General features: G+C 37.3%; 1 protein-coding gene across 7 annotated transcripts in view; it reads right to left on the bottom strand.

Annotated features, from left to right (window-relative positions):
* Positions 1–27,829, bottom strand: part of Lyst (lysosomal trafficking regulator) — a 202,142-nt gene that overhangs the window by 84,175 nt on the left and 90,138 nt on the right. For 3 of the 7 annotated variants that reach the window (XM_063276775.1, XM_063276776.1, XM_063276777.1), the window contains one exon: positions 17,625–18,578. In XM_063276775.1, coding sequence (XP_063132845.1) covers positions 18,387–18,578 — 192 coding nt within the window. In that variant the 3' untranslated portion in view covers positions 17,625–18,386. Of the gene's footprint in view, positions 1–3,047; positions 3,201–3,968; positions 4,136–5,921; positions 6,153–7,360; positions 7,531–9,790; positions 9,969–10,882; positions 11,499–13,734; positions 13,867–14,860; positions 15,060–17,426; positions 18,579–27,829 lie in introns of those variants that run through there. The other 4 variants (XM_063276778.1, XM_063276781.1, NM_053518.2 and 1 more) reach the window with 3 other exon arrangements.

The raw sequence follows: 27,829 nt of genomic DNA, 5'->3' as shown, positions 1-27,829 counted from the left end.
TACATTGAAACCAATAAAAGAGAAAGTGGAGGAGAGTCTTGAACACAAAGGCACAAGGGAAAATTTCCTGAACAGAATACCAATGGCTTATACTCTAAGGTCAAGAATCGAAAAATGGGACCTCATAAAATTGCAAAGTTTCTGTAAGGCAAAGGACAATGTCAATAGGGCAAAACAGCAACCAACAGATTGGGGAAAGGTCTTTACCAATCCTACATATGATAGAGGGCCAATATCTAATATATATGAAGAACTCAAGAAGTTAAGATTCCAGAGAATCAAATAACCGTATTAAAAAATGGGGTACAGAGCTAAACAAAGAATTCTCAACTGAGGAATACCACATGGTTGATAAGCACCAAAAGGAATGTTCAACATCCTTAGTCATCAGGGAAATGCAAATCAAAACAACCCTGAAATACCACCTCATACCAGTCAGAATGGCTAAGATAAAAAACTCAGGTGACAGCAGATGCTGGCAAGGATGTGGAGAAATAGGATAGTACTACCTGAGGACCCAGCTATACCTCTCTTGGGCATATACCCAAAAGATGCTCCAACATACAACAAGGACACATGGTCCACTATGTTCACAGCAGCCTTATTTATAATAGCCAGAAGCTGGAAAGAACCCAGATGTCCTTCAACAGAGGAATGGATATAGAAAATGTGGTACATTTACCCAATGGAATACTGTAGGGAGTCATTCTGAGCTATACAGTCACAAAGGATGTGGGGAGCAGGTGGGGCGGCAGTCCCAAGATGGCTCCCGGGACTGCAGCTAAGTCTCATGACTAGCACCTGACTTCCTCACACACCTGAAACTAGCCATGTCCATTGTGAGAGCAGTGCAGGCGCACCATGACACAAGATCAGGCCATGTGACGTGGACCTATGAACTGAGACTACGCAGTCTGGACTGAGGAGGCAGAGTTGAAGGAGGATATAAGGGACTGTGCCTAGGGGCTGGAGGGAGAAAGAGAAGAAAAGAGAGAATGCTGTTTGCATGCAGAAAGAAAGGTTCCTGAATAAACTACTTTGAGAAGAACGCTGTGGTGTCCCTCCTTTCTGCGGGACGGAGACGGAGGCGACAGAATACTACTCAGCTATTAAAAACAATAAGTACATGAAATTGTTAGGCAAATGGATGGAACTAGAAAATATCATCCTGAGTGAGGTAACACAATCACAAAAGAACACACATTGTAAACACTCACTGATAAGTGGATATTAGCCCAAAAGCTTGGAATACCTAAGAAAAAAATTCACAGATAATATGAAATTCAAAAAAAAAAAAACAAAAACAAAACAAAAAAAGCAAAAAAAAAAAACAAATAAAAAAACCAAAAAAAAATATGAAATTCAAGAAGAAGGAAAAACAAAATATGGATGCTTCATTCCTTCTTAGAAGGAAGAACAAAATTCTCAGGTGAGGATATACAGGGACAAAGAGTGGAGCAGGAAATGAAGAAAAGGCCATCCAGAGACTGCCTCACCTGGGGATCCATCCCATATTCAGCCACAAAACCCAGTCACTATTGCTAATGCCAAGAAGTGTTTGCTGACAGGAGTCAGATATGGGTGTCCCCTGAAATGCTCTGGCAGAGCCCTACTTGATGAGGATGCTTGCAGCTAACCATTGAACTGAACAAGGGGACCCCAGTGGAGAAGTTAGAGAAAAGACTGAAGGAGCTGAAGGGGTTTGCAACATCATAGGAAGAACAATATCAACCAACCAGACCCCACCAGAGCTCCCAGGGACAAAACCACCAACCAATGAGTACACATGCAGGGACCCATGGCTCTAGCCACATATGTAGAAGAGGATGTCCAGCGTCAATAGGAGGAAAAGCCCTTGGTCCTGTGAAGGCTCATTTCCCCAGTGTGGGGGAATGCCAGGGCATTGAGGTGGGACTGGGTGGGTGGGAGTGGGAGCTTCCTCATAGAAGCAGGGTAAAGGAGGAAGGGGTATGGGAGAGGGGGGATAGGGGATAACATTTGAAATGTAAATACATAAAATATCCAAGAAAAATAAAATTAAAAAAAAGAATACATAGGGGCCATAAGTTTGGTTACTTGGTGTTTTATAAGTTGCTTTAGGGTAACTTTAACATATTATTATAAACATATTTAGAAGTATTTTCTATGGATGGGCTTTAAATTCTTGCATAACATTGAACACACACACAAAGAAAATTAGTACAAGGAAAGAAAGGTTTGGACTTAAAGGCCTCTACAACTATGAGAATAAATACAGGAAATATACTTAGTACTCTTTCTACATACTTCCCAGCATGTGCACAATAGTTGCTACAGATACTGAGCTGTATTAACATTAAATTCTTGCCCATACTTATGTACATCCACTGTATTTAGACAAAGAAACATACGTGTATATACTATGTGTACGTGAACACAGATCCTAGGTTTGTAGTGTTTTTATTTCTATTTTATGTTTCTATAAAAGCAATAGCATGTTTTGTGGAAAATGTATCAGCATTTATTACTTGATGATACATACAAATTCGCAGTAAGCTCCAATACCATGTGCATTTTGCCTGTCTACAAGCTATCACAGTCTACCTTGATTGCTGCCACAGCTCCTACATGGGTTCTGCACTTTGGTTTCTTCAAGTTCATATTCCCCACAGAAGTCAGGGTTCTCTCTTTACAACAGATATCTATCTGATCATATCATGCATCCCCTGGAAACTTTGATGATTTCCGTTAGGATAAAACGTGAACATGGTCTATGTAGCCTCTGCTGGTACAATGGTTTCTGCTGGAGGAAAATTTCCTCAGATTTTATAATTCCATTTTTTTTAAACCAAGAACAATGTTTTAATTCCTTAGTTTCTGGAGACAAGAGATTCAGTATGCTAGACCAGGCTGACCTCAAACTCCCGAAACATACTTGCCTTTGTTCCCCCAGTACACATGCCTCTATGCTCAGCAATAAAAATATTTTTAATATAAATGGCATCAGAATACAGGAATTTATAGATAGCTTCAATTTATAATTATGAAAGTGCCATTTTGGTACTCACCAGCAATGCTTCTCCTCTTCTGAGGCACTGAATGGTGGTAGGCAGAAGGCGACTGCACTGCATCTAAGGGACTTTCAGAGTCGTGATTGGCTGTGCTCCTTATAAATTCCAAAGCAGCCTGGAGAACTTTAAGCTGGAGGGCCAAAGCCATATCTAAACCCAAAAGAGAGTAAAACATTTTCAAGCTATCATAATTGTTTAACTCTTTTAACTAAATTTATTTAATATATTATCTAGCATCTAAGATATATAATCTAATATCCAAACTATAATATTAAATATTAAGTGTAAAGGACTTAGACATAAGTTAAAACTGTTTCAACAACATGGGCTAGTGATGTTAGTATTTCTAAGCTATATTTAAAAATAATGTTGAAATAAATTCCCATATGGTCACTACAAATTTTTTGATATTTTTTGAGACATATTTCCTGAAGCCCAAGTTGCCCTTTAACTTGTTATGTAGTCAAAGATGACCTTGAACTTCTGATCATCCTGCCTCCACCTCTTGAATATGTATCACCATACTTAGCTTCCAAACTAAAAATTTGAATAGAAAAATAATAGATCATAAATTTATTTTACTTTAAATAATTATTTAAAAACCAATAATTTTATGTAAAGCAAAAGCTTCAATAATCCACATGCTTTTATGTTTCACAGTCACTTTAGTATTTTCCACTAAAGAAAATTAAAGATCATTACTCTTCAACATAAGCCTTTGCATCCTACTTGGTAAAAAAAACAAAATTACTAATTTCTACCAGTAATGTATTACCAGCTACTAATTACATCAAGTCATCAATCACTCTATTTTCAACAATTGAAAGGTTGCTTTTAATGCCAATTAATACCAACACATAATTAAATTAAACCTTCAGTAAGAGTTATAAGAAAAATTCCATAAAAATTCATTCTTACTTTGTGTCCTCTTATTTTTGCTATTATGAAGATATCCAAGAAGTACAATGAGGTCTTCGATAACTCTAAAATACTGTGAGCCCGAAGAACTGCAAGCGTGGATTGTAACCGCTATGAAAAGTTGCTGTATATCGCATGCGAGCAATCTGAATTCATTCAAAGGAATGCTAAAGTGAGGCCAAAACAAGAGATATTATAAGCAAAACAGCCAAAAAATTAAGACAAAGAACTGATTAAATTCTATGCTACCAACATGTATTGATTTTATAATTGCTCATGTTTACTCTATATAGCAAACAATATACCCTGCCCACCAGGAATGTAAGTAAGACATGTTGACTTCTGTTGTAAATACAGTCGTGTAGAGAAAAAGACGGGTTAAGAGAGCAACATAGACAACAGATAGAGATGAACACAAGATACTAAGAGAACACTCACACAGGTTTAGTCTACATGAAGGGTGAAGGATAGCGTGTAGCAACAAGATACTAAGGGATAGTGAATTTGAAAGAATTCATTAACCTCTCTGCAGCTCAGCTATATAATGAGAGTTACTTTAGGGATTATAAGCTTGAACTTATATTAAAGTTAAATTAAGGATAAGCTTGAATGTATATTAATTGCTTTTAAGCACACAATGAATATGAATCAGTCACTCTGACCATAAGTTTAACCTTGACGATCTACTCAGGTGTATGGTACCAGGCCCAAATATTTTTCTTTCTTTTTTTTTTTATTGGATAATTTTTATTTACATTTCAAATGTTATCCCCTTTCCCGGTTTCCTATAAACCTCCTATTCACTCCTCATCCCCCTTCTTCTATGAGAGTGTTCCCCCTCCCCAAACACCCACCCCTTCCCGCCTCCCTGCCCTGACATCCCCCTATACTGGGATGGGGGGTGGTGGATCCAGCCTTGGCAGGCCCAAGGCAGGCCCAAATATTTTTCTATATTTAGTTTTTTCAAATTATGTAAGGGTTAGAAATATAACTTTCATAGGGTCAATTAATACAGTGCCACACAGGGTCTATCAGTATAACTTATTTTTAGGAAAAACTCCTTTCAGAACAACCTAGGGGTACCTTCCCAGTTTTACCAATTTTATGCACTGCACTGAAATCAAGTCTATGTCCTGAGTTAACATAATACCTTATGTTTCTAGTTTTCATAAGCATGAGCACATGAACCCTACAAACAATAAGTGCCTAATTAGAGCTGAACTTAGTGAGTATAAGGAGTCTATCTTTGCCCCAGACAATCACTGGGTACAGATATGCTCTTTACTCTGCAAAAATATAAACAACATTTAATATTTTGGCATACAAAAAGATGGTGCATCTTAAGATTCACATTTTAATAGTATGCTAGTAAAAATTGGTAAACTACACATCAGATGTGAAGACAACAAAAGTACAAAATCTAATTAAAAATGTACTTTTCAAAGCTCTTAACTCAAGTGGTAGTTATCCCTTTGCCAGTGGTCTTTTGAGTATTAGAGATTAATTTGTATTAGCAGTGCTACTATATTCTCTACTGTTATAAACTCATCGTGGAGGCAGTGATACACCAGCAAGTGAGCTCACTGAGATGCTACAGAGTCCTCTGCTGTTCCTGAGCTCCTTATAGATCAGTGAGTAGCCCTATCTAATCTCTTCCTGGTGGAGCTTTAACTCCAGAGTCAACTGTGGAAGCTGGATAAAAATATCAGAGAGTAGCCTTATTGTCTTCAATTCTAAGTACCCCAAAATGGGTCATACAAGCATCCTATTCTTAACCAAACATTATTCAAAGTGAAGAAAACACATGCCACCTCCAAGTCAATTTAATTTTGTGGGAAAGAAATTCATTGAAAGCATTACAAAAAAAACTCAACTCTTTAAGGTAACATATTGACTATTTCTCCTTCTAATAATCTTATCAGATGTAATTTTAATTAACGGTTTAAAACTTACTTCTTTTCTAATCCATTCAGGGCTGCTACTGTATTACATAACACATAGAGCAGTCCATTGTCTAGCAGCATGTCTGCTACCTTGGAACAAGAGTTTAAAACTTGCAGAAGAAGTAAAAGAGAATTGTGCAAGAGTATATTGTCATAGAGAGAGGTCTCTATTAGTCCCAGAATTGGAATGACAGACCACTTCTGGAACAGTTCCATGTGTTTCATTTCATCCAGATCAAATCTATAAGACACAGTAAAAAGCATGTTAGGAGCAGTCAGTCAGAAACTGGGAATAAATGCTTGATACCACAAGCTGTTTTTAAAATCTGACATTGAAACTATCAAAAGAAAGTGTTGAGAATAAGAATTCTTAACTAAAAAAATATTATGGTCGGGAAACCAGGAAAAGGAATAACATTTGAAATATAAATCAAAAATATTCAATAAAAAGTGACATTTGTAAATTATTTTTTTTCTTAAAAGACAGCACATATATATGTTTACATCTCAGGTAATCAATTAAAGTTCTATTCTGGAATTCTTTCTCTCTTTTTCATTGTAACCTAAAACATTAAAAGATAAGTCAAAATCTAAGATAAATGCATAAACACTCAGGTGAAATACATATACAATTTCATAACTTCAGTTGACTCATTTGAAATCATCCATTGGCAATCTTGTGTCCAAAGAATGCCTGCAGTGTGGGACTATAACAAGTGTAAAGGAAAATTATTAGTTTACAAACTACCTTAGTGACAGTAAGCTAGTAAAGATAGCTATCAGAAATGAACAAATCTCTCACTCCTGACCTAAAACTACTTGCCTCTCTCTGTAGTGCATCAGCTTAAGTCTTTTATAGATACAAGCACACAGAAGGTCCTGGATTTCATCACCAGCAATACACACACATACATAAAATGACCACAGTAAATAATTTAAGTCCACAAAGGTCTGAATTGCTCTACCACACCAAAGATGTATATATTTTTCTGTATCAAACAGAAAAATAATTCTGTCAAACTGTTAATTTCAGTAAATTTTTCTTTTATCTTTGCACATATTTTAATCCTTAAGTATTATTCCAAAGTCAAATCTAAGTGAACAGTACATCTAGGAATCCCAAGGGAGGGCTCTGAGGGACTGAGGAAGCCTTTTACGGGTCACAAAGACTATGTCACTGAGATTACAGGGGTCACTTTTCTTTCATGTAGCTTTCTGTTAGTACTATATGTCAAATCTTCTTTGTCACTTTCATTTTCTACTGCAGTTGTTTTCAGTTTCTAATTAGTGAATAAAATAAAGGAAGAAGTAATAATAGAACATCATATATAAAATAACAAATCAATTTCCCCAGGAAATGATTTATAGCAAACCTTTTTTGAGACCCAAAATAATCACTAAATTTTATACTTAAGACAAAGGATCTTAATTACGGTATAGAGAACTCACTCTTCATCCAGGCCAAATGGCCGACCAAAGAACATTTCAATGAAGCACTCCAACAACTCCTGAGTTCCCCTGTGAAGATACAACTGGTTGGCTAGTAAGGAAAAGCCACGGTTCTTCAGAAACTTGTCCTTTTGTTCCTTTGATGCTCTATTAATGTATGCTTGTAACAGCTAAAGAAAAAAATGAGACCACTTAGATGTTAACATTTAATATATATAATTCAAATTGTATATAATTCTTACATTTGTAAGCTATTACCTATTATTCATATACACAGTCATATACAGAGAAAGCTAAAAACCGTGCCACTTGCATAGAGAAATTAACTGGCAACTCTGTGATGCTAGTGGTGATTCTTTCTTGGGGATTTCTTATGGATTCATTTCTTGGGGGTGTACTGAAGCTAAGCTTAGTAGACTGCCATGATTGAGTGTAAGTAAAATGTTATGCCTAATTTAAAGGGAAAGAAACCAGTGTACTGCTATTTTTCTTTAGATCTGTGCACGCACACGTGCACACATACACACACACATACACACACACATACACACACACACACACACACACACACACACACACACTATAGACCTCTTGAGAGACCTTCCTGAGAGATCCTGAGCACAAGTCAAATTTCCACCATTTTTAAACTTCTTTCGTTTTCTTCCTTTTCTCCTTCCTTTCCCCTTTTAAAAAAACATAAATACCAGAAACTAGATATACATATTCACAGAATTTTTTTACATTTATTCATTTATTTTGTGTAGGGGGTGTAGGGGCAGCTGTCACAGTGCACATGTGGAAGTCAGAGGACAACATGCATGACTTGGTTCACTCCTACTGTGCAGGCCCTAGGGATCAAACTCAAGTTGTTGGTCTTGACAGTAAATGTCTTTTACCCACTAAGTCACCTTGCTAGCCCTTATTTTCTAACTTATTAAATGCAACACATGTAAAACTCAATTAATTTTTTCTAAACCTCCTATTCCCATATTTTTAAAATTTAGATTGACCGTAAAACCGTCCCTCTATTACTGATCCCCATACATAAATATAAAGGCACATCTCCTTCAAAAATCTCAAACTTGTGTTCTCTGGTTTGCATACGTCTAGGTCATGAGCTCCTGAGTTCACTGCTGTACTGAAAGGTTTGCAATTCACTGCCACAGCTGTTTCTTCTCTGGAGGACTGTGCTGTTCTGCAGTCAACCTTGTCCTTCTCCCTCCCTTTCAGTCAGTCCTCACAGTGGAGACAGAGGAGTCTCTCCAAATACAAATCTATTTACTTCCCTCCTTAAAGACCTAGCAAAGTTTACAACAAATCATTGATTGATTCCTTCCTCCCTTTCTCCTAAGAGTGACTACTTTCCCCGTGCTCCCATTCTGTTTTATCAGCACTGCCACTGCACATGGCACACTTCATTACAGAATTCCTGACATCATACTTAGTGGGGTCAGTGACTTTCTTCTAGTACAAATAAATGCACTGAATATAGGATCTTATATTATTCTCCCTTTATATTCTCCGCAGCAGTTTTATACTGGAACTACAAGAAACTAAACAATTCCTACATCCATATGAACTAAGGAAAATGAGAATCTTTAAAAGAGCATTTCAATATTTGTTTTCTGAAGGAAGCATACTGAGCACTCACTTATTTGACAGTGAACTTACTATGTACAACATATGGACAAATGTAGATGGCTGTAGTTTAAAACCACATTAGAGATTAAGAACAAGTGTACAAATAAATTTAAAAAGATAAAAATGGTGACATATAGATGAATATATACATATATGAATAAAGAGGATGGTTAAAGGAAGTAATCTGAGATGGTAGTCGGGGAAGGCCTCTTTAAAAAGAAGATAACTGAGCTGAGACTTAGCTGAGACTTAAATGTTCATATTACACTGCAGGAAAGAATTCCAATAAACTACATGATTCTTATAATTTTTGTAAAATAGACTTACTGCTAATATATATGTATGTTTATTGGTAAATCGATTGATATAAATAAATGTATGAGAAAGACAAGATTAAATTGAATACTACACACAAAATGCCAGTGTGAAATAACAAAACTATATATAGAGTGCTACTAAATAAATTTTTATTTTATTTTATATGGGTGTCTTATTTGCATATATGTGTATACACCATGTTCCAGGTGCCTGCAGAGGCCAGGAAAGGGTAGCAAATACCCTAGAACTGGAATTACAGATGATTGTGACCACTATATGGGTCCTGAGAAATGAACTTGGGTCCCCTATCAAAGCAGCCCAGAGCTCTTAACCACTAAGCCATCTCTCCAACCCCAATAATTCACTATTATTAATATAAAATAAGCTTTAAGTCTTAACATATACTAAGCAATTTAAATTAATACACATACATTTCTGATGAAACATTACTTATATAGTTTTTGCCCTTACTTTAATTACTCCTTGCTGGATAGCAGGTGATGGGTGGTTAACAAGGACTAGAAGAATATCTGCTTGAATAATCCTGTCCATCACATCTTCAAGCATAGCATCAGGCAGAACAAGAAGAACCCCACTTAGGAGTTCATAAAATCCACAGCAGATAGGTATCAAACAGTCTTCAATGGCACTGTGACAGAAACCAGAAAAGTCTTAACTAACACAGCATCAGAAAGAAGCCCCAGGAACTGCAATGAGTAGCAACTTTAACATGGCAAAACAAATGCTCAGAAGGTTTAAAAGTGTTTCCTAACTTAAGCATGATTAACAAACTTGCCTTTTAAGATAGAGGCTTTTCCAGCAGACAGTATACTAAAATGCAGTAGTCACTACCACATATGCTACTTAAACTATTTAAAGTTAAAAACTCCAAGTTCTGCACAACTCCAGGGTAAGTCAACAGTCCAGCATGGAAGGAAGAGGAGCTTATGATTCTTCATCCCTAACTAAGCATCTATGGAAAGCCAATGGCTGCTGGGGGAGGGTCGGTTTTCTTAAAAGGTGTGGTCCATAATAGGCTGACCACTCTCCAGTGGATGCCAACATACTCATGAGTATATATGTTGTACAAATTGGACTTGGTGGATTATTAAAAAACAATAGAGAGAGAACATGAAGTGGGGAGTGGAAGGAGAGTAGAAGTGTATTTTGGAGGCATTTGGAGATGTATAACATTCTCAAAGGATTGACAAATAAAATATATTTTAAAAAAAACAATTGAGGCTCCCAGCTGCTCTTGCTGCATTTCAAATGTCCCACAGTGAGCATTTCATTACCACAGAAAGCTTCATCACTCAGGATCCCAGACACTATCTAAAAACATCAATCGGATGACTTCTCTGAACTTAGGATTTTTCTGTCTAATGAACCGCAAGAGAGATTTTTCTTACAGAGTCATCTGGCTTTTGGGTGAGCATGGAATTCAGTGTTATCCAACAATAAAATAAATGAGGAGGAATCCTGGGTATTAATGTAATATGACCAGAAGTAGCATGATGAAGACATTTCTAGTGCAGGGATTCTGAGGTAAGAAAACATGAGTACCTGTGGGTGCTTGTAGCTCGGTTGTAGTTTGCCTCATAAGCAGGAGAAAAGGTAAAGTTTTCCCAATCATCAGCATTCCTATCAACAAGACTCGGCCATCTGCTAGCAACTGCAGATCCATTCTGGGAGGGAAATGCAAGTCCAAGGCTCGCAATAGTGCTGTGGCTTCGCTGGAATGAGGCCAGTCCCTTGAGGTTATCAGGTCGACGTGGATAAGACTCATCCCCAGGACTGTCATCATCTGATCTGTGCTCAGTCCCCAAGTCTTTGTGATCTATTCTGGCCATGGGAAACCTCAGTGAACCTCTGGAGACCCCATTGGCAGAGGCCTGGGCTGCAAGAAATGCCTCCATTTCACAAACAGTTTTTGCAGACTCACAGCTACTAATGAATGCTTCCTCTTTGCTTTTTTTCAATGTGTAGGGACTGCCTAAAGGATTCCGTTTCTCTGGGCTGGCATCTGCAATATTTTGTAACTTGTCAACACTAAAGACCAAACTTCCCGCCAGTTTTTGTGCTTGCATTAGTGGTGAATAAGTAGGAAATGCTGGTAGACTTCTAGATCGTACCATCTGGGCAGCCATCCTCTGTGGAACAATATTGGAAGAACTGGTTCCTAGTAAATGTAGACAGAAAAATAGTACTTAAAAATCTACTAAACACTTCTATAAGTCACAACCATGTCACAGCCCAACTTGCCTTCCACTACTCAAGAATTATAAATCATAATTTTCCCAGCCAAGAAATGCTTAAAATTCATATGTGCCAAAACTATTTTTAACTACATTTTATAAAGCTTTCAAAGACATGTCTTTTCTTGTTTCATTAATGGAATAAAGTACTGATGGCACAGTTGAAGTCATTAGGATTAATGGTTCAGAAATTAGGTAAATTGGAGTGAAATTTAATTTCCTTAGGCCAGCAACAGGGTACAAAAAGACAAAGTGGAAAGAGCTCAGGCTTTACAAGAAGACATGACTAATTCAAATAAAAGTTCTGTTAGTTCAGAGGTCACAGCTAAATCATTGAATTACTATATAAGTGGTAGTTTCTGAAAATTTATGATGAGAGTTCAAAATATGGACTCTGCAGGGAGTTTTTAAGAATGATGAGAACTCATGTGTGTAATACACCTGATATAGTGCCTGGACTGTAACAGGTGCTTAATAAAAGGTGGTACTTTGTCATTATTAGATAAAATGGCCCTCAAACTATTCTATTCTTTCCCCTCTATTTCTGTAGTTACTTACTAATGAGAAATAATCATCTTTCTTCTTCATAGCTCCAATTTAATGGTGATAACACTATACTAAGGAAACCAGAAAAATCCCTTATGAGCACAATATAGATTACCCAAAATTTGGCTGTGATCAGCAACAACAGAGCAGCAGCACCAGGCCAATAACTAAGGATTTACATTCTCAGGCTCTGGCCTACAACTGCTCTACAAGAATACAAGAAAGAGCTACACAGGAACCTGTGTTAGAGTGAGATTATCAGGTGCCTATAACTATGATAAAGCAAATAGCTCCTAAATGAACTATTTTAGAGGCAAAGCTTTGTGCCAATAAAACAGATACATAGTTTGTATCTCTTTCCTAGTAATTTCTTGAGTTTGGCTGGCAGGCTAAAGTTGCCAAAAGATTGTTGAAATAATATGAAAAACTGGGGCATGAGTATATTTGAAAATATTTCAGAATGATACACTTTTAAAAAAGATATTTCCTATAAAATATTAGGTGAAATTAATTAAGACACTTTTGTGGAATTGGTTCAGATATTATAATAAATGACCATAAAACTAACTACATTAGATTTAGGGTTGGTAAAGATCTTTTCCCAATCTGTAGGTTGCCATTTTATCCTATTGACAGTGTCCTTTGCCTTACAGAAGCTTTTCAGTTTCATGAGGTCCCATTTGTCAATTGTTGATCTTAAAGCTTGAGCCACTGGTGTTCTGTTCAGGAAATTTTCCCCTGTGCCAATATGTTCATGGCTCTTTCCCACTTTCTCTTCTATTAGATTCAGACAGAATAACTGAAATGCTTTGAAAAATAAACTCAATTGGAGATTACATTACCCATACATCTTGTCCTGCTTTTCCGTAGCTCTATTCTGCCTCCAAGACTTAATAGCTGTTTACAGTAGAAGATAAGGCTGTCACGACAATAAAGAGGACAGCTGCTGGGAATGAGAAACAAGTAGGGCCAGCTCATGTCCAGGAAATCTACTCATACTGTGTACTCTATTAAGAGTAATTAGGAAGATAGGAAATTACTATGAGCTTAAAGACTTAAATACTCATTCTATGGAGAAAGAAAGGAGAATTAGCTCCATGTACACAAGCAACAATGGGGCAAGGATTTAAAGCAGTGAAGCACTGGCTGGGAACTACAGTTGGGTTTTTCAAGTCAAAGCCACAGGCTAAGATACTGAAGACAGCAGCAAAGAAACTGTTGTGGTTTCTGGCTAATACTGTAGCAGCACAGAGAACTGGGGCAGAAGCCACAGACAGGAGGTTGTTAGAGTGGTTCAAAGGGATGACTGCCTCCTCTTCTAGCTACCAGAACTTCTAAGTGGATCTTCTTTCTAGGAGGGCTAAAGTCCCTTCTCCCACAATTCCCTCTCACTGTCATGGTGTGTGTGTGTGTGTGTGTATGTGTGTGTGTGTGTGTGTGTGTGTGTGTGTGTGTGTGTGTGTAAATTAGTTTTGACAGATAAAAATAGATTCTTTAAACATACTTCGGGCTGGATTTCATTAAGCTATACTGCTATGATATGCACAATTTAACATCCATGAATATTCATAACTGAAATAATATGAGTGACAGCTTAATCTTTGCTATTATTACCTTCAGGAGGAGATGCAGTAAAGGCAGACGGGCTTATTACCATAAACCCAGGGCTGGGAAAGGATTGCCCTCCACTGCTAGAATGCCTCAGGTACATGATTGACCGCACTTTCTCATGAAAGATCTTGCCATCTGCAATTCAAAATGATTTTGAAACAGCAAAAAATTTAAAATAGGGTAAAACAAAAATAACTTTTAAAAGTAAATCATTAAACACGAATTTTGGCAAAAAGATGTTCAAAGAGAAACAAATAAGGCCTGCTCCATACTATCAAAAGTAGAATTAAATATTCCCTTTACAATTTCTCATCTGGATTTTGTGATTGTTTACTATTACAGTCTGCATTAATGTCTACGTTCTTTGAACTCCAATTAGCAATTATTTCTGTGGTTTCACAATTTATAGTTCTTCTTTACTGTGCAATTCTGATCTCTCCAAAATAGACTACCTGTTTATTCCTTGAATAAGGGCTGTGTCTTATGCTTATATATTAGATTTTTACATTGTAATTTATGTATATGTGTATTATCTCTCACATATATAAGGTACCTGCAAAGGTCAAACGAAGGCATCATATCCTCTGAAGCTAGAGTTATCGGAGGTAATAGGTAGGTGCTGGAATCTGAACTTGGGCCCTCTGAAAGAGCAGCAAGTGCTCTTAGCCACTGATCCATCTCTCTAGCCTGTGTCTTACATTTTTATAAATTCTCTTCAGTATATGATATGAATCCCAAGTAATACTTTCAGTTTAATCCTTTTCAGGTTCATACTCAAATTTTCTGCCTTGAAATGTACCATCAACACATAACTGCATTATCTTTTTTGCTCTCATTCACACGTTCTGTTTATTCTCTGGATTTATCTGGTAACTCACTGCCTTTTTTCTTTTCTTTTCTTTTCTTTTTTTCAGAGCTGGGGACCGAACCCAGGGCCTTGCGCTTCCTAGGCAAGCGCTCTACCGCTGAGCTAAATCCCCAACCCCAACTCACTGCCTTTTAACCTCAACATACAATTAGGGCCTTTTCCAGCCCAGAGTGACCATTCAGTGAATATCAAAACAAATATGGATCAGCAGGAAAAAGACAAGAGTAGAAATGGTTACAATCTAACAATGACCTTACCCACCTATGTGCAAAGAGAAGTAGAAGTTTGCAGGGTTGTGACAAACATAAGTATTAGTAGGAGGGTGTACTGCTAACAGGAAATTGAAGATAACTGACAATAATTCCAAGTCTGGAGGAGAACCAAGGACTTCTGCAATAATTTTCACAAACGATCTACAAACTTCTCGGGGCATTGATGTAAGCTGCCCCTCTCTGTGTTCCTGTAAAAATAAAAGACAAAATCTTTTTAGATTTAAAGAACTGTCAGCTAATAATTTTTATTTAAACAAGATGGTCCTTTAAAAATCATTATTATTAGTGTTGGAGGTGCACATGTAGAGGTCAGAAGCCACCTTTGTAGAGTTGGTTCTCTCCTACTTTAATACAGGTTCTGAGGATCAGATTCAGGTCATCAGGCCTATGTGGCAAGTACCCTACCTGCCAAGCCATCTCACTGATATTCCTCTTAAGATAGAATTTTGTTGGTTTTCTTCTCTAATCTGACCATATTTAACATTAATTTGAAGTACTACTTCTCAGCCCAAGTGATCCTGCCATTAAAAATTAATTACCAGTGATGGCAATTTAATTCCAGCTCTCTTAATTCAGTTAACTGAGTCAAGTTACCCTGCAGAATTCATGCCCGAGTATGCAATGTGGCCCCACACTTACATTAACATTGCCATGTTGTCTCTTTGTCTATAATGCTAACGCTAGTATGAATGCTCAGTTTACAAATCCAATGGTACCACAGAGAAACCCTATCTTAAAAAACAATGATGATTTTCTTCAACAGACAAACTCTTGGAACAGCACCTCAGACACTAAGCCCTGTGCTGGGTAACCATCTTGAAATTCAGAACACTGTAGACCAGAGTAGCTTTAGATTTCAGGGTTTTAGATCTGGATGATATTTGCTCAGACTTTATAGAAGAGTATCTAAATTCCCCAAATCAGAAAAGTTCCAAGCTGAAGTTTTTTGAGTACATAAAGTCATAAAAATCTTAGTTCTTTTAATACTAGCATCACTGTTAGTACTGTTATCTAATAACTATGGTTACTAGATATGCATGGACCTCTTGTAATACAGTAAAAAAGTTAAGCAATATTCTGAGATATTGTATTAGTGCATTAATAATGTGAAAGCCAAGTTCATGCACTTACACACTTTACACAAGATTCGTGTTGAATAAAATGTGATAAACAGGCATTCTGAATGGTTAAAAAAACTTTTTAGAAAAAGGGATTGCTACCTGAGTTCTAAAAGCATTTTGCAGAAGATTTATATATATTATATAAAAATATATTGAAAAAGCTGAATGTCAAATAAACTTACTGTAAATTGGCAATAACTTTCAAAGCAAACAAAAAAAAAGAGATTTAAAAGAAAATGGAAACACGAATGATACATATAAAATTCAGCAAGTCAAAAGCAAAGCCTTATTTTTCTAAAGACAAATACATTACATGGGCCAACAAAGGTATATGTGAGGCTTTTAAAACCAAGTATTCATTCAGTACCTATGGGTGCCTGATACAGAGGTCACAGTGTGGTCAACAGTAGCAACAACCTAAACTCCATATCCTACCTTCAGAATATTTACAGAGGGAAATAAGTGTCATCAACAACATAAAACCGCATCCCATGTTTACAGTGGAAATAAATGTACAAAACAGAGGGGAAAATTAAAATGTAAAAACACAGGGCAGGCTTCTATCCAGGAGCAAGTTTAAGGAGATAGAGAGTATGAAGACTAGAAAACCAGGATGTAAGCAGATGTGGGCCAAATGAAAAGAACAGAAGCAACAACATCCAAGGCAAAAAGAGAATCATATGCCAAAGGGAAAGAAAACCAGGGATTTTGTGGCCTATGAGACTGGCATGTCATCAGATCACACAGACCCCTTTGGGGTATTGTCACAGTATTTGGATTTTAACCCACCTATACAGGAAAGGTATCAGGCTATAGAAGCAAAAGTACGGGCCTCATGAAATAGAAAAGATCCCATAGAACATCTGGACTTATCTCATTTGACAAGATCATCATATTTCAAACACTAAAAGAAAACAAAAAACCCTTGGGAATAGTCCCATATACCAACCAAGCAGATAAAAGGGCATTTGTAAAGGCAGATCACAGCACAGACATAGTATGTAAGTTAATGTCACTTTTTAACATAGTATTTTAGATATATATCCATGTTGCTAATTAACATATAAAATAGACTATAATACGTTTTATTTATTAAAAGCACACATATGTGTAAGTTGTTATTTAAAGACTAATTGAGTTAGGGATCACTAACAGTTCATATTCAGGAAACAGAAAATTATTGTATTCCAATACAAAGGAACATGTAGAAATTTAGTAGCTGTTCTTTTGTAGTTAAGAGTTAGAGAAGATGAGAGTGTAAATAAAGATCAGGAGGCAAGAGCTGAAAGAAAACATGCTCACAGAATAGGTAAGATAAAAGACAGAAAAAAATTCACACTGACAGGCTTGTGAAACTCGGGTGTGCACAGCAGTAGGTCATTAAATAGAGGCAACTGCAGAAGGCTTGTCTGCAGGGAAGCTACACAGAAGTACCTGTAAAACCTGACAGGTCAGTAGGAAGTGGTGAACGACACGGGCGTTCAGCAACTGCGTAATATTAAACTGCTGCTGCTGGTGCTCTACCCGGATGAGGACTTCCAGAGCTGCCAGCAGAGTCTCCCACACGCCTTGCTGAGAAAGAAGATAACACATACCAATTAGCACACAGTTATGAGAACATGCTGTGGGCCTCTTAGAAGACTAGAAACGTAACTACTCTACACAGTGTGCATATTCTGTTTCAAAAACTCAATCTGTTGGTGTGGAGGGGAAAGCAAGTCTTAAAATTTATTCCATTCAGCTCATCATTACCTCAGGAAGTTCAAAGCTTCACACAGTGAACACACTTTTAGATTTACACTTCAAAATAACATTACACTGAAGCAGCAAAGTCATCCTTTCCTCAGAATGATTAATGGTTTTTAAAAATATTTTTACTGATTATTTAATACTTTCGTACATGCATCTAACGTATTTTGATCATATTCACACTCCTTTGCTCACTCCTCTCAGATGCACCTCACCTCTTCCCTATTTCACGTCCTTTAAAAATGTTTATTTAGATGATTACATTTAAATAGCCTTTGTGGAGAGTGAGAGGCCCAGGACACCACAGCATACACCCACATTTCAATACTCTTCTACCTCAGAAGAATGAAAACATCATGAATGAATCCAAGGGGCATCATACCAATATAATCATAAAGAAACAAATATTACATGATCCCATTTATATGGGATACTTAGAATAGTTAGCATCACAGACCCTAAAACACCATGGCAGTTGTGAGGACAGGGGGAAGAAAAGAGGTCTGGTGGGTATAGAGCTCTGCCTTTATAATATGAAATCTATGGAGGTAAATATTGGTGATGGCCATGTAACATCTGGATACAAGTAATGCTTCTGAATAAGGTAAAATGATCAGGGTAAGCGAACTGAATGATGTCTGTATTCTACCACAATACGCAGATAAAATAAAAGTATATATTACGTGCCTCTGCCTTATTCCATATCTTCCAGTCAAGCAACAGTTCCTGCAACAGTTTAACATCTTGGATTATAGCATGAGATTCAACATCCAACTTGAACTCTCCATGCTCATTGACGAAGATAACTTCTTCACCACAGCAACCTTCAAGAAGGGTCTATAGAAAATTAGCATTATGTAAAATGTAGTAATAACTAATTGACCAAATATATGATGTTCACCAAAATTATCAAACTTTTTATCTCAGCAGTCATACTATCAAATTCAAAGAAAAACTAGAAAGGAATTAAACATTTCTTCAAATATCTGTGTTATAAAACTTAGTTGCAAATCATAAATTTTCAAACATAATTATTTTATTTCAAGCACAGGGTAAAACACTTATAACTCATCTTGATTTTAAATTTTTGCAGGGCTAGGGATGGAAGCCAGGTTTTGTAATTTATAGATACTAAGCAAGCTTCTAGTTCTTGATTTATCCTTCTTGCTGCTGAGTTCACATTCTAGTGTTTACTAAATATGTGGCTCTGTACCAGTTCTTTATGTCTCTATGCTTCTGTTGCTATCCCTATGGCATGGAAAGATGCAGAAAGAAAATAAATCACTATATTTGGAACTGGAAAGAATGTTAACTTGTTTAGTTTAGACTGTTTAATCCTCCAGATAACCTTGCGAAGTATAAATGACTGTGATGCTCTTTTGTTCAACATTCTAGAAGCTGAAATTGACACAGGCGAATTTAGTCCCTGGGTTTTAAGAATTATTTTTATTTAGTGTGTTCTATGTGTGTAGGTGTATACATGAGTACAATATGCATAAGAGAGCATATCTGTACCATATGAGGGAAATTTATGCCTGTACTTCAACTCATGCTATCCAACTGTCTTCTAATTACCTATGTTTATACACAGATCTGTGTTGTTTTCAGCCTTGATCAGGGAAGATTGTTTTTGTAATGCTTAATTCAGAAACTTATAATTAGGCAAAGTGATGAGAACAAGAGAACATGAATGTCCATCCCTGAATAGGGTATCTATATCCACTTCCCTGCTCCCAAGACTCAGAGAACATCAAAGAAGACAGGAAGAATGTAAGACCTATTAGAATTACATCTAACACATGAAACTCAAGAGGGATGACCAAAATCCAAATGCTTCACTCCTTCTTTAAAAGGGGAACAAGAATACCCTTGGCAGGGAATAGAGAGGCAAAGATTAAAACAGACACAGAAGGAACACCCATTCAGAGCCTGCCCCACATGTGGCCCATACATATACAGTCACCCAATTAGACAAGATGGATGAAGCAAAGAAGTGCAGGCTGACAGGAACCGGATGTAGATCTCTCCTGAGAGACACAGCCAGAATACAGCAAATACATAGGCAAATGCCAGCAGCAAACCACTGAACTGAGAACGGGACCCCCATTGAATCAGAGAAAGGTCTGGAAGAGCTTGAAGGGGCTCGAGACCCCATATGAACAACAATGCCAACCAACCAGAGCTTCTAGGGGCTAAGCCACTACCCAAAGACTATACATGGACTGACCCTGGGCTCCAACCTCATAGGTAGGAATGAATAACCTAGTAAGAGCACCAGTGGAAGGGGAAGCCCTTGGTCCTGCCAAGACCGAACCCCCAGTGAACGTGATTGTTGTGGGGAGGGTGGTAATGGGGGGAGGATGAAGAGGGAAGAGGGAGGGGCTGGGGGGATGTTGGCTCGGAAACCGGGAAAGGGAATAACAATCAAAATGTAAATAAGAAATACTTAAGTTAATAAAGATAAAAAAAAAAAAGAATTACATCTAACTTCTCAATGGAGAGTCTAAAAGACAGAAGGGTCTGGACAGGTGTGTTGCAGACTTTAAGAGACAACAGATGCCAGCCCAGACTACTATACCCAGGCAAAACTTTCAATCAACATCAACATAAATGGGGAAAATAAGATAATCCATGATAACATCAAATTTAAAGAATACCTATCTGCTGTATATCAAGCCTTACAAAAGGTAGTAGAGGAAAGCTCCAACCTAAGCATGTTAACTTCACAAATGAAAACACAAGAAATAATCTCCTATCAGCAAAATCAAAAGAAGGAAAGTGAACACGCACCATGCACATGCATGTACACACACACACACACACACACACACACACACACACACACATCACCACCTCCTTCTCCTCCTCCTCTTCCACAGCCACTGTCACCACTAATACCATCACCACTAACAGCAACAAAATAACAGAAATCTACAATCACTGGTGATCAATAACTCTCAACATCAAGGCTCTCAATTCTCTAATCGAAAGACCAAGACTAACAGAATGGATATAAAAAAACACACCTCAGCATCAAGGTTAGACAGTACCTCAGGGTAAAGAGTTGGAAAAAATATATTCCAAATAAATGAACCTAAAAAGTGAGCTTGTTTATCCATCTTAATATCTAACAAAACTATGTAAAACCAAAATTAATCAAAAGAGATAGGGAAAAATACTACATACTCATCAAACGGAAAATGTGACCAAGAGCATTTCAAATTAATATCTGTGCGCTAAACACAAGGGTATCCAAGTGTATAAAAGAAACACTACTACATGTGAGTCATACATTGATCCTTACTCCCTGACAGTGAGAGACTTCAATACCCCACTCTCACTAATGGACAATTCATCTAGACAAAAACTAAATAGAGAAATACTTGAGCTAACAGATGTTATAAACCAAATGAACCTAAGAGATAGTTACAGACCATTTTCCCCAATCAAAAGGAATATACCTTCTTCTCACCACCTCATGGAACTTTTCCCAAAATTTACCATATACTCAGATACAAAGCAAGACTCAATGAATACAAGAAAATTGAAATAACACCATGCATCATATCAGACTACGTGTATTAAAGCTGTGTATCAACAACAGAATCAACAGAAATCTTACAAACTCATGGAAACTAAACAATTCTCTACTAAATGAAATATGGACCAAGATAGAAATAATGAACAAAATTAAAGACTTTCTTTTTTTTCCCCCAATGTCCTGAAACCTTTTTTTAAAATTTTTATTATATATTTCTTTACTTATATTTCAAAGGTTATTCCCCTTCCCAGTTTCCTGTCCATAAGCCCCCATTCCTTCCCCTCCCCCTCCCCCACGCAGGTATTCCCCCTACACATCCCCCTTATTGCCCTCCCCCATATTCCCCTGCACTGGGGGTCCAACCTTGGCAAGACCAAGGGCTTTCCCTTCCACTGGTGCTCCAACAAGGTTATTCTCTGCTACATATGCAGTTGGGGCCCTGGGTCAGTTCATGTACAGTCTTTCGGCAGTGGTTTAATCCCTGGAAGCTCTTGTTGGTTGGCATTGTTTTTTTTTTTATGGGTTTGGAAGCTCCTTCAACTCTTTCAATACTTCCTCTAATTCCCCCCAAGAGGGTCCTATTCCCAGTTCAGTGGTTTGCTGCTAGCACTGACCTCTGTATTGGACATGCTCTGGATGTGTCTCTCAGGAGAGATCTATATCCGTCCCTTTCAGCATGCATTTTCTAGCTTCATCAGTCTTATCTAGTTTTGGTGGCTGTACATATATGGGTCACATGTGTGTCAGGCTCTGAATGGCCATTCCTTGGGTCGCTGCTCTAAACTTTGCTTCCATATCCCCTCCTATGAATATTCCCCCTCCCTTTTAAGAAGGAGTGGGAGCATCTGCATTTTGGTCATCCTTCTTCTTGAGCTTCCTGTGGTCTGTGGATTGCATCATGGATAATTCAAGCTTTTTGGCTAATATCCACTTATCAATGAGTGCATACCAAGTCTGTTTTCTGTGATTGAGTAACCTCACTCAGGATGATATTTTCTAGTTCATTCCATTTACCTATGAATTTCATGAAGTCATTGTTTTTGATAGCTGAGTAGTACTCCATTGTGTAATGTACCACATTTTTTGAATCCATTCCTCTGTTGAAGGGCATCTGGGTTCTTTCCAGCTTCTGGCTATTATAAATAAAGCTGCTATGAACACAGTGGAGCACGTGTCTTTTTTGTATGTTGGAGCATCTTTTGGGTATATGCCCAGGAGAGGTATAGCTTGGTCCTCAGGTAGTGTAATGTCCAATTTTCTGAGGAACCTCCAGACTGATTTTCAGAGTGGTTGCATCAGTTTCCAATCCCACCAATAATGGAGGACTGTTCCTCTTTCTCCACATCCTGGCCAGCATCTGCTGTCACCTGAGTTTTTTATCTTAGCCATTCTGACTGGTGTGAGGTGGAATCTCAGGGTTGTTTTGATTTGCCTGATGACTAAGGATGTCGAAGATATGTCAAATGGTTCTTTGGCCATTCGATAATCCTCAGACGAGAATGTTTTGTTTAGCTCTGTACCAAGACTTTCTAGAATTGAATGAAATACAGCATACCCAACCTTATGTCACAAAAAGTAGTGCTAAGAGGTAAGTTCACTAAATGCCTACATTAAAAAGGGGGCGGGGGGAAGAACTTATACTAATAACTTAGCAGAACATTTGAAAGCTCAAAAACAAAATGAAGTAATAACACTCACAAGGAGTAGAGAGCAAGAAATAATCAAACTGAAGCCTCAAATCAATTAAAATAGAAACAAAGAGAGCAATACAAAGAATCAATAAAACAAAGAGTTGGTTCCTTGAAAAAAATCAACAAGATAAACAATCCCTTATCCAAACTAAGTTAAAGGTAGAGAAGATTATCTAAACTATTGAAATCAGAAGCATAAGAACAGACACTGAGGAATTCTAGAGACTCCTAAGAACATAATAAGAACATAATTTAAATGTCCTATATTGCACCAAATCCTAAAAAAAGATAATTTTCTCAATAGGTATCACTTAACAAAAGTTAAGTCAATATCAGATAAACTATTTAAATAGACTTCTAACCCCTAATGAAATAAAAGCAGTCATCAAAAGTCTCCCAACCAATAGAAGCCCAGGACTAGATGATTTTACACCAGAATTCTATCAGACTTTCAAAGAAGAGTTAACATTTATACTCCTCAAATTATTCCACCAAACAGAAACAGAAGGAACATTGCTCAAATCATTTTATGAGGCTACAGTTACCCTAACACTAAAACCACATAAAGAAAGAGAATTACAGTTCAGTTTCCCTTAAGAACATAGATTTTTTTAAAATATCAATAAAATACTTGCAAACCAAATTCAAGAACATATCAAAAGCATCATCTAGCATGATCAAATAGGCCTCATCCCAGAGATACAGAGTTGGTTCAATGTATAAAAATCAGTAAATATAATTCACCATACAAATTGAATGAAAAAAACCACATGATCAATCTCACAAGATGTAGAAAAGGCCTTTAACAAAATCTACTATCGTTCATAGTCCTGGAGAGATCAGGAATATAAGGGACATACCTAAATATAATAAAAGCAATATATGGCAAGCTAATAGCAACATCAAATTAAAAGAAAAGAAACTCAAAGCAATTCCATTGAAATCAGTGGCAAGATAAGGTTGTCCACTTTCTCTGTATCTATTCAATACAGTACTTAAAGTTTAGCTAAAGCAATAAGACAACTGAAGATCAAGGGGATAAATACTGGAAAGAAAAAAGTCAAAAGTATTGTTAACTGCAGATGACATAATACACATGAGTGACCCCAAAATTTCTATCAGGGAACTCCTAAAACTGTAAACACTTTCAGCAAACTGGATACAAAATTAATTTTAAAAAAAAGCAACAGCATTCCTATACAAATAATAAATGGACTAAGAAAGAAATAAGAAGAGAAATAACACCTTTCACAATATCCTAAAATAATATAAAATGTCTTGGAGTAAATGTAACCAGGCAAATAAAAGACTTGTATGGTAAAAATGTCGTCTCTGAAGAAAGAAAGTGAAGAAGATATTGGAAGATGAAAAGATCTCCCATGCTCCTAGGATTAGCATAGTAAAAATAGCCATCCTACCAAAAGCAATCTACAGATTCAATGCAATTGCCATCACAATTCCAATACAATTCTTCACAAATCTTGAAAGGACAATTCTCAACTTCATATGGAAAAACAAAAAGGCCAGGAGGAGCTAAAATAATCCTGTATAATAAAAGAAATGCTGGATATCCTACCATTCCCAATTTCAAATTATACTATAGAGCAATAGTAATAAAAAACCACATAGTATTAGCAGAAAAATAGACATGCTAGTCAATGGAATTGAATTGAAGACACGGACATAAATCCACACATATAAGGGCATCTGATTGTTGATAAAGAACTTGGAAATACACATAGGAAAAAAGTATCAACAAATGATGCTGATCTAACTGGATGTCTACAGTAGAAAAACACAAATAAATCCATATTTATGACCCTGCACAAAACTGAAGGCCAAGTAGATCAAAGACCTCAACGTAAAACCAGATACACTAAACCTGATCGAAGAGAAAGTGGGAAATATTCTTCAACACAATAGAACAGGAAACTACTTCCTGAGCAGAACACCAATAGTGAGGTTACTAAGATCAACAATTAAGAAGTGAGACCTTGTGAAACTGAAAAGCTTCTGTATGGCAAAGGACACATCATTTGGACAAAGCATCAGCCTATAGACTGGGAAAAGATTTTTTACTAACTCTATATCCAAAATATATAAGAAACTTGATATCAAAATAACAAATAATTCAGTTAAAAATGGGGAAAAGCACCTACACCAGTCAGAATGGCTAAGATAAAAAACTCAGGTGACAGCAGATGCTGGCGAGGATGTGGAGAAAGAGGAACACTCCTCCATTGTTGGTAGGTTAATGCTAGCAGCAAACCACTGAACTGAGAACAGGACCCCCTTTGGGGGAATTAGAGCAAGGATTGAAAGAATTGAAGGAGCTTGCAACCCCGTAAGAACAACAATGCCAATCAGAGCTTCCAGGGACTAAACCACTACCGAAAGACCATACATGGACTGACCCAGGGCTCCAACTGCATATGTAGCAGAGAAAAGACTTGTTGTGGCACCAGTGGAAGGGCAAGCCCTTGGTCCTGCCAAGATAAGAGCAAGATACTCATGGGAGGAAATACAGGGACAAAGAGTGAAGCAGGGACTGAAGAAAAGGTCATCCAGAGACTAACCCACCTGGGGATCCATCCCATATGCAGCCATCAAACCGAGTCACTATTTTGATGCTAAGAAGTGCTGACAGGAGCCAGATATGGGTGTTTCCTGAGAGGCTCTGCCAGAGCCCTACTCATACAGATAAGGATACTTGCAGCTAACCATTGGATTGCACAAGAAGACCCCAATGGAGGAGTTAGAGAAAAGACTGAAGGAGCTGAAGGGGTTTGCAAACCCATAGGAAGAACAACAATATCAACCAACCAGACCCTACCAGAGCTCCCAGGGCTGAACCACCAACCAATGAGTACACATGCAGGGACCCATGACTCCAGTCACATATGTGGCAGAGGATGGCACTCTCCAGCATCAATAGGAGGAGAACCCCTTGGTTCTGTGAAGGCTTGGTTACCCAGTATAGGAGAATGCCAGGGTGTTTAGGGCCATCTAGGATGTTTCCAGTTTTAGGCGAATGGATAAAGAAATTGAGGTATACCCATGGAGAAGGGGAGGGGTTAGGGGGATGTTGGCCCGGAAACCGGGAAATGGAATAACACTTGAAATGTAAATAAGAAATACTCAAGTTAATAAAAAAAATTAAAAAAAAAGAAATACCCAATTCAATAAAGATGGAGAAAAAAATAATTATATCCTGAATTCAGCAGGCAAATGGACGGAATTAGAAAAAAATCATTCTGAGTGAGGTAAATCAGATCAAGAAAGATAAATATGGTATGTTTTCATTTATAAGGGGATGTTAGTCATTAAAGTAAATGATAACCAAACTACAATCAATCCATAAGCTCAGAGATGTTAGGTAAAAAGGAGGAGACAGGGATGAGGGGTGATGCAGAAACCTCCCGAGGAAGAGGTGGAAAGAGTTAAGGGCCAGAGGGGATGGAGGACACCAGGAGAATAAGGCCTTTGGAATCAACCAAGTACAATGCACATAAGGGCATAGAGATGAAGCAGCAAGCAGAGCAGACATGGATCGACACCATTTCCTCTGTGTACATATTACAGCTATTAGTTTATGGGGCTCCTGCTTGCTTCTGGGACTCTTTTCCTCCTGTTGGTTGCCATGTGTCATTTCAATATGATGGTTTTTTGCTTATATTTTATTTTGTCGAATTTGATAGTTATCTTTTAGAAACCTGTTTTTTTTCCCTTATGAGAGACAGAAAGGAAGTGGATCTGGAGGAGAGAGGATGAGGAGGAACAGGGAGGAGAGGAGGAGAAACTATGATCAAGATATACTGTATGAGAAGAGAATTTATTTCTAATAAGAATATATTAAAAAAAGAAAAAGAAGAAAAGAACAAGAGGATATGAAGTTGGGAGGCAGTCTTGTTGGGGAAGGATCCAGGAGATCTGGAAGGAAGACGTAGGAAGTGGATCTGATGAAAGTATTTTATGTACATATATAAAATTCTCAAATAAGAAATAAAATATTATATAACAAAATTAATTTTCAGAGCTGGGAAATGGCTCAATTGGCAAAGCATCTGACTCATAATAATGAATTCTTGAGTTTGAAAACTCTCATAAGAGTTAGAAGTGGCTACATATAACTATAACAGCACTAAGGCAGGGCAGAGATTGGAAAATTAAGTCAAGCTGAATTTCAGGCTCAGTATGAGAGCCCTATCTCAGAAATTAAGTTGGAGAGCTAGAGGAGAGAACCTGACATCAATCTCTGTCCTCTTCGAACACACACAAACACACACCTGTATGTGCACTCACATGCACACATCTACACTAACAAGTGCATACATACAAACATGACAGAACAAGAACAAGTCCTAACTGTAGCAACACAGATTGACTGCAGTAGTACATCCCAGGGCTGGAGGTACCTATGAGTGTGAGAGTGAGATAAACAAGTTCATTAGCTTACAGAACAAAGGGCTTGCCATGGAATACATCTGTGTCTATTGAGACCTAAAATTCTTGTAGTTTATTTTCTTCCTTTCTAAAATACTTAGAAAAAAAGAAAAATTATTCTGGAATCAGAAGAGTGCCATGTTTTGACTAAATATATATTAGTAATTTTCCTTCATTTACCAACAACATAAAATGATTATAGAAAATTTTTGATAGAAGGTGTCACTGTAGAGAAATGATAAAAACCACATGAAGCTCAAAAGGAAGGATGACCACTCCTTCTTAAAAGGGGAAACAAAACTATTCATAGGAGGAGATATGAAGACAAAGTTTGGAGCAAAGATTGAAGGAACAGCCATTCAGAGCCTGCCCCACCTGGGTATATAGCCCATATATATACAGCCACCAAGACT

This window comes from Rattus norvegicus, chromosome 17, assembly GCF_036323735.1.
Source record: "Rattus norvegicus strain BN/NHsdMcwi chromosome 17, GRCr8, whole genome shotgun sequence".
Classification (NCBI taxonomy): Eukaryota; Metazoa; Chordata; class Mammalia; order Rodentia; family Muridae; genus Rattus; species Rattus norvegicus.
Note: the sequence above shows the minus strand (reverse complement) of the source record. Positions and strands in the feature narration are given on the sequence as shown.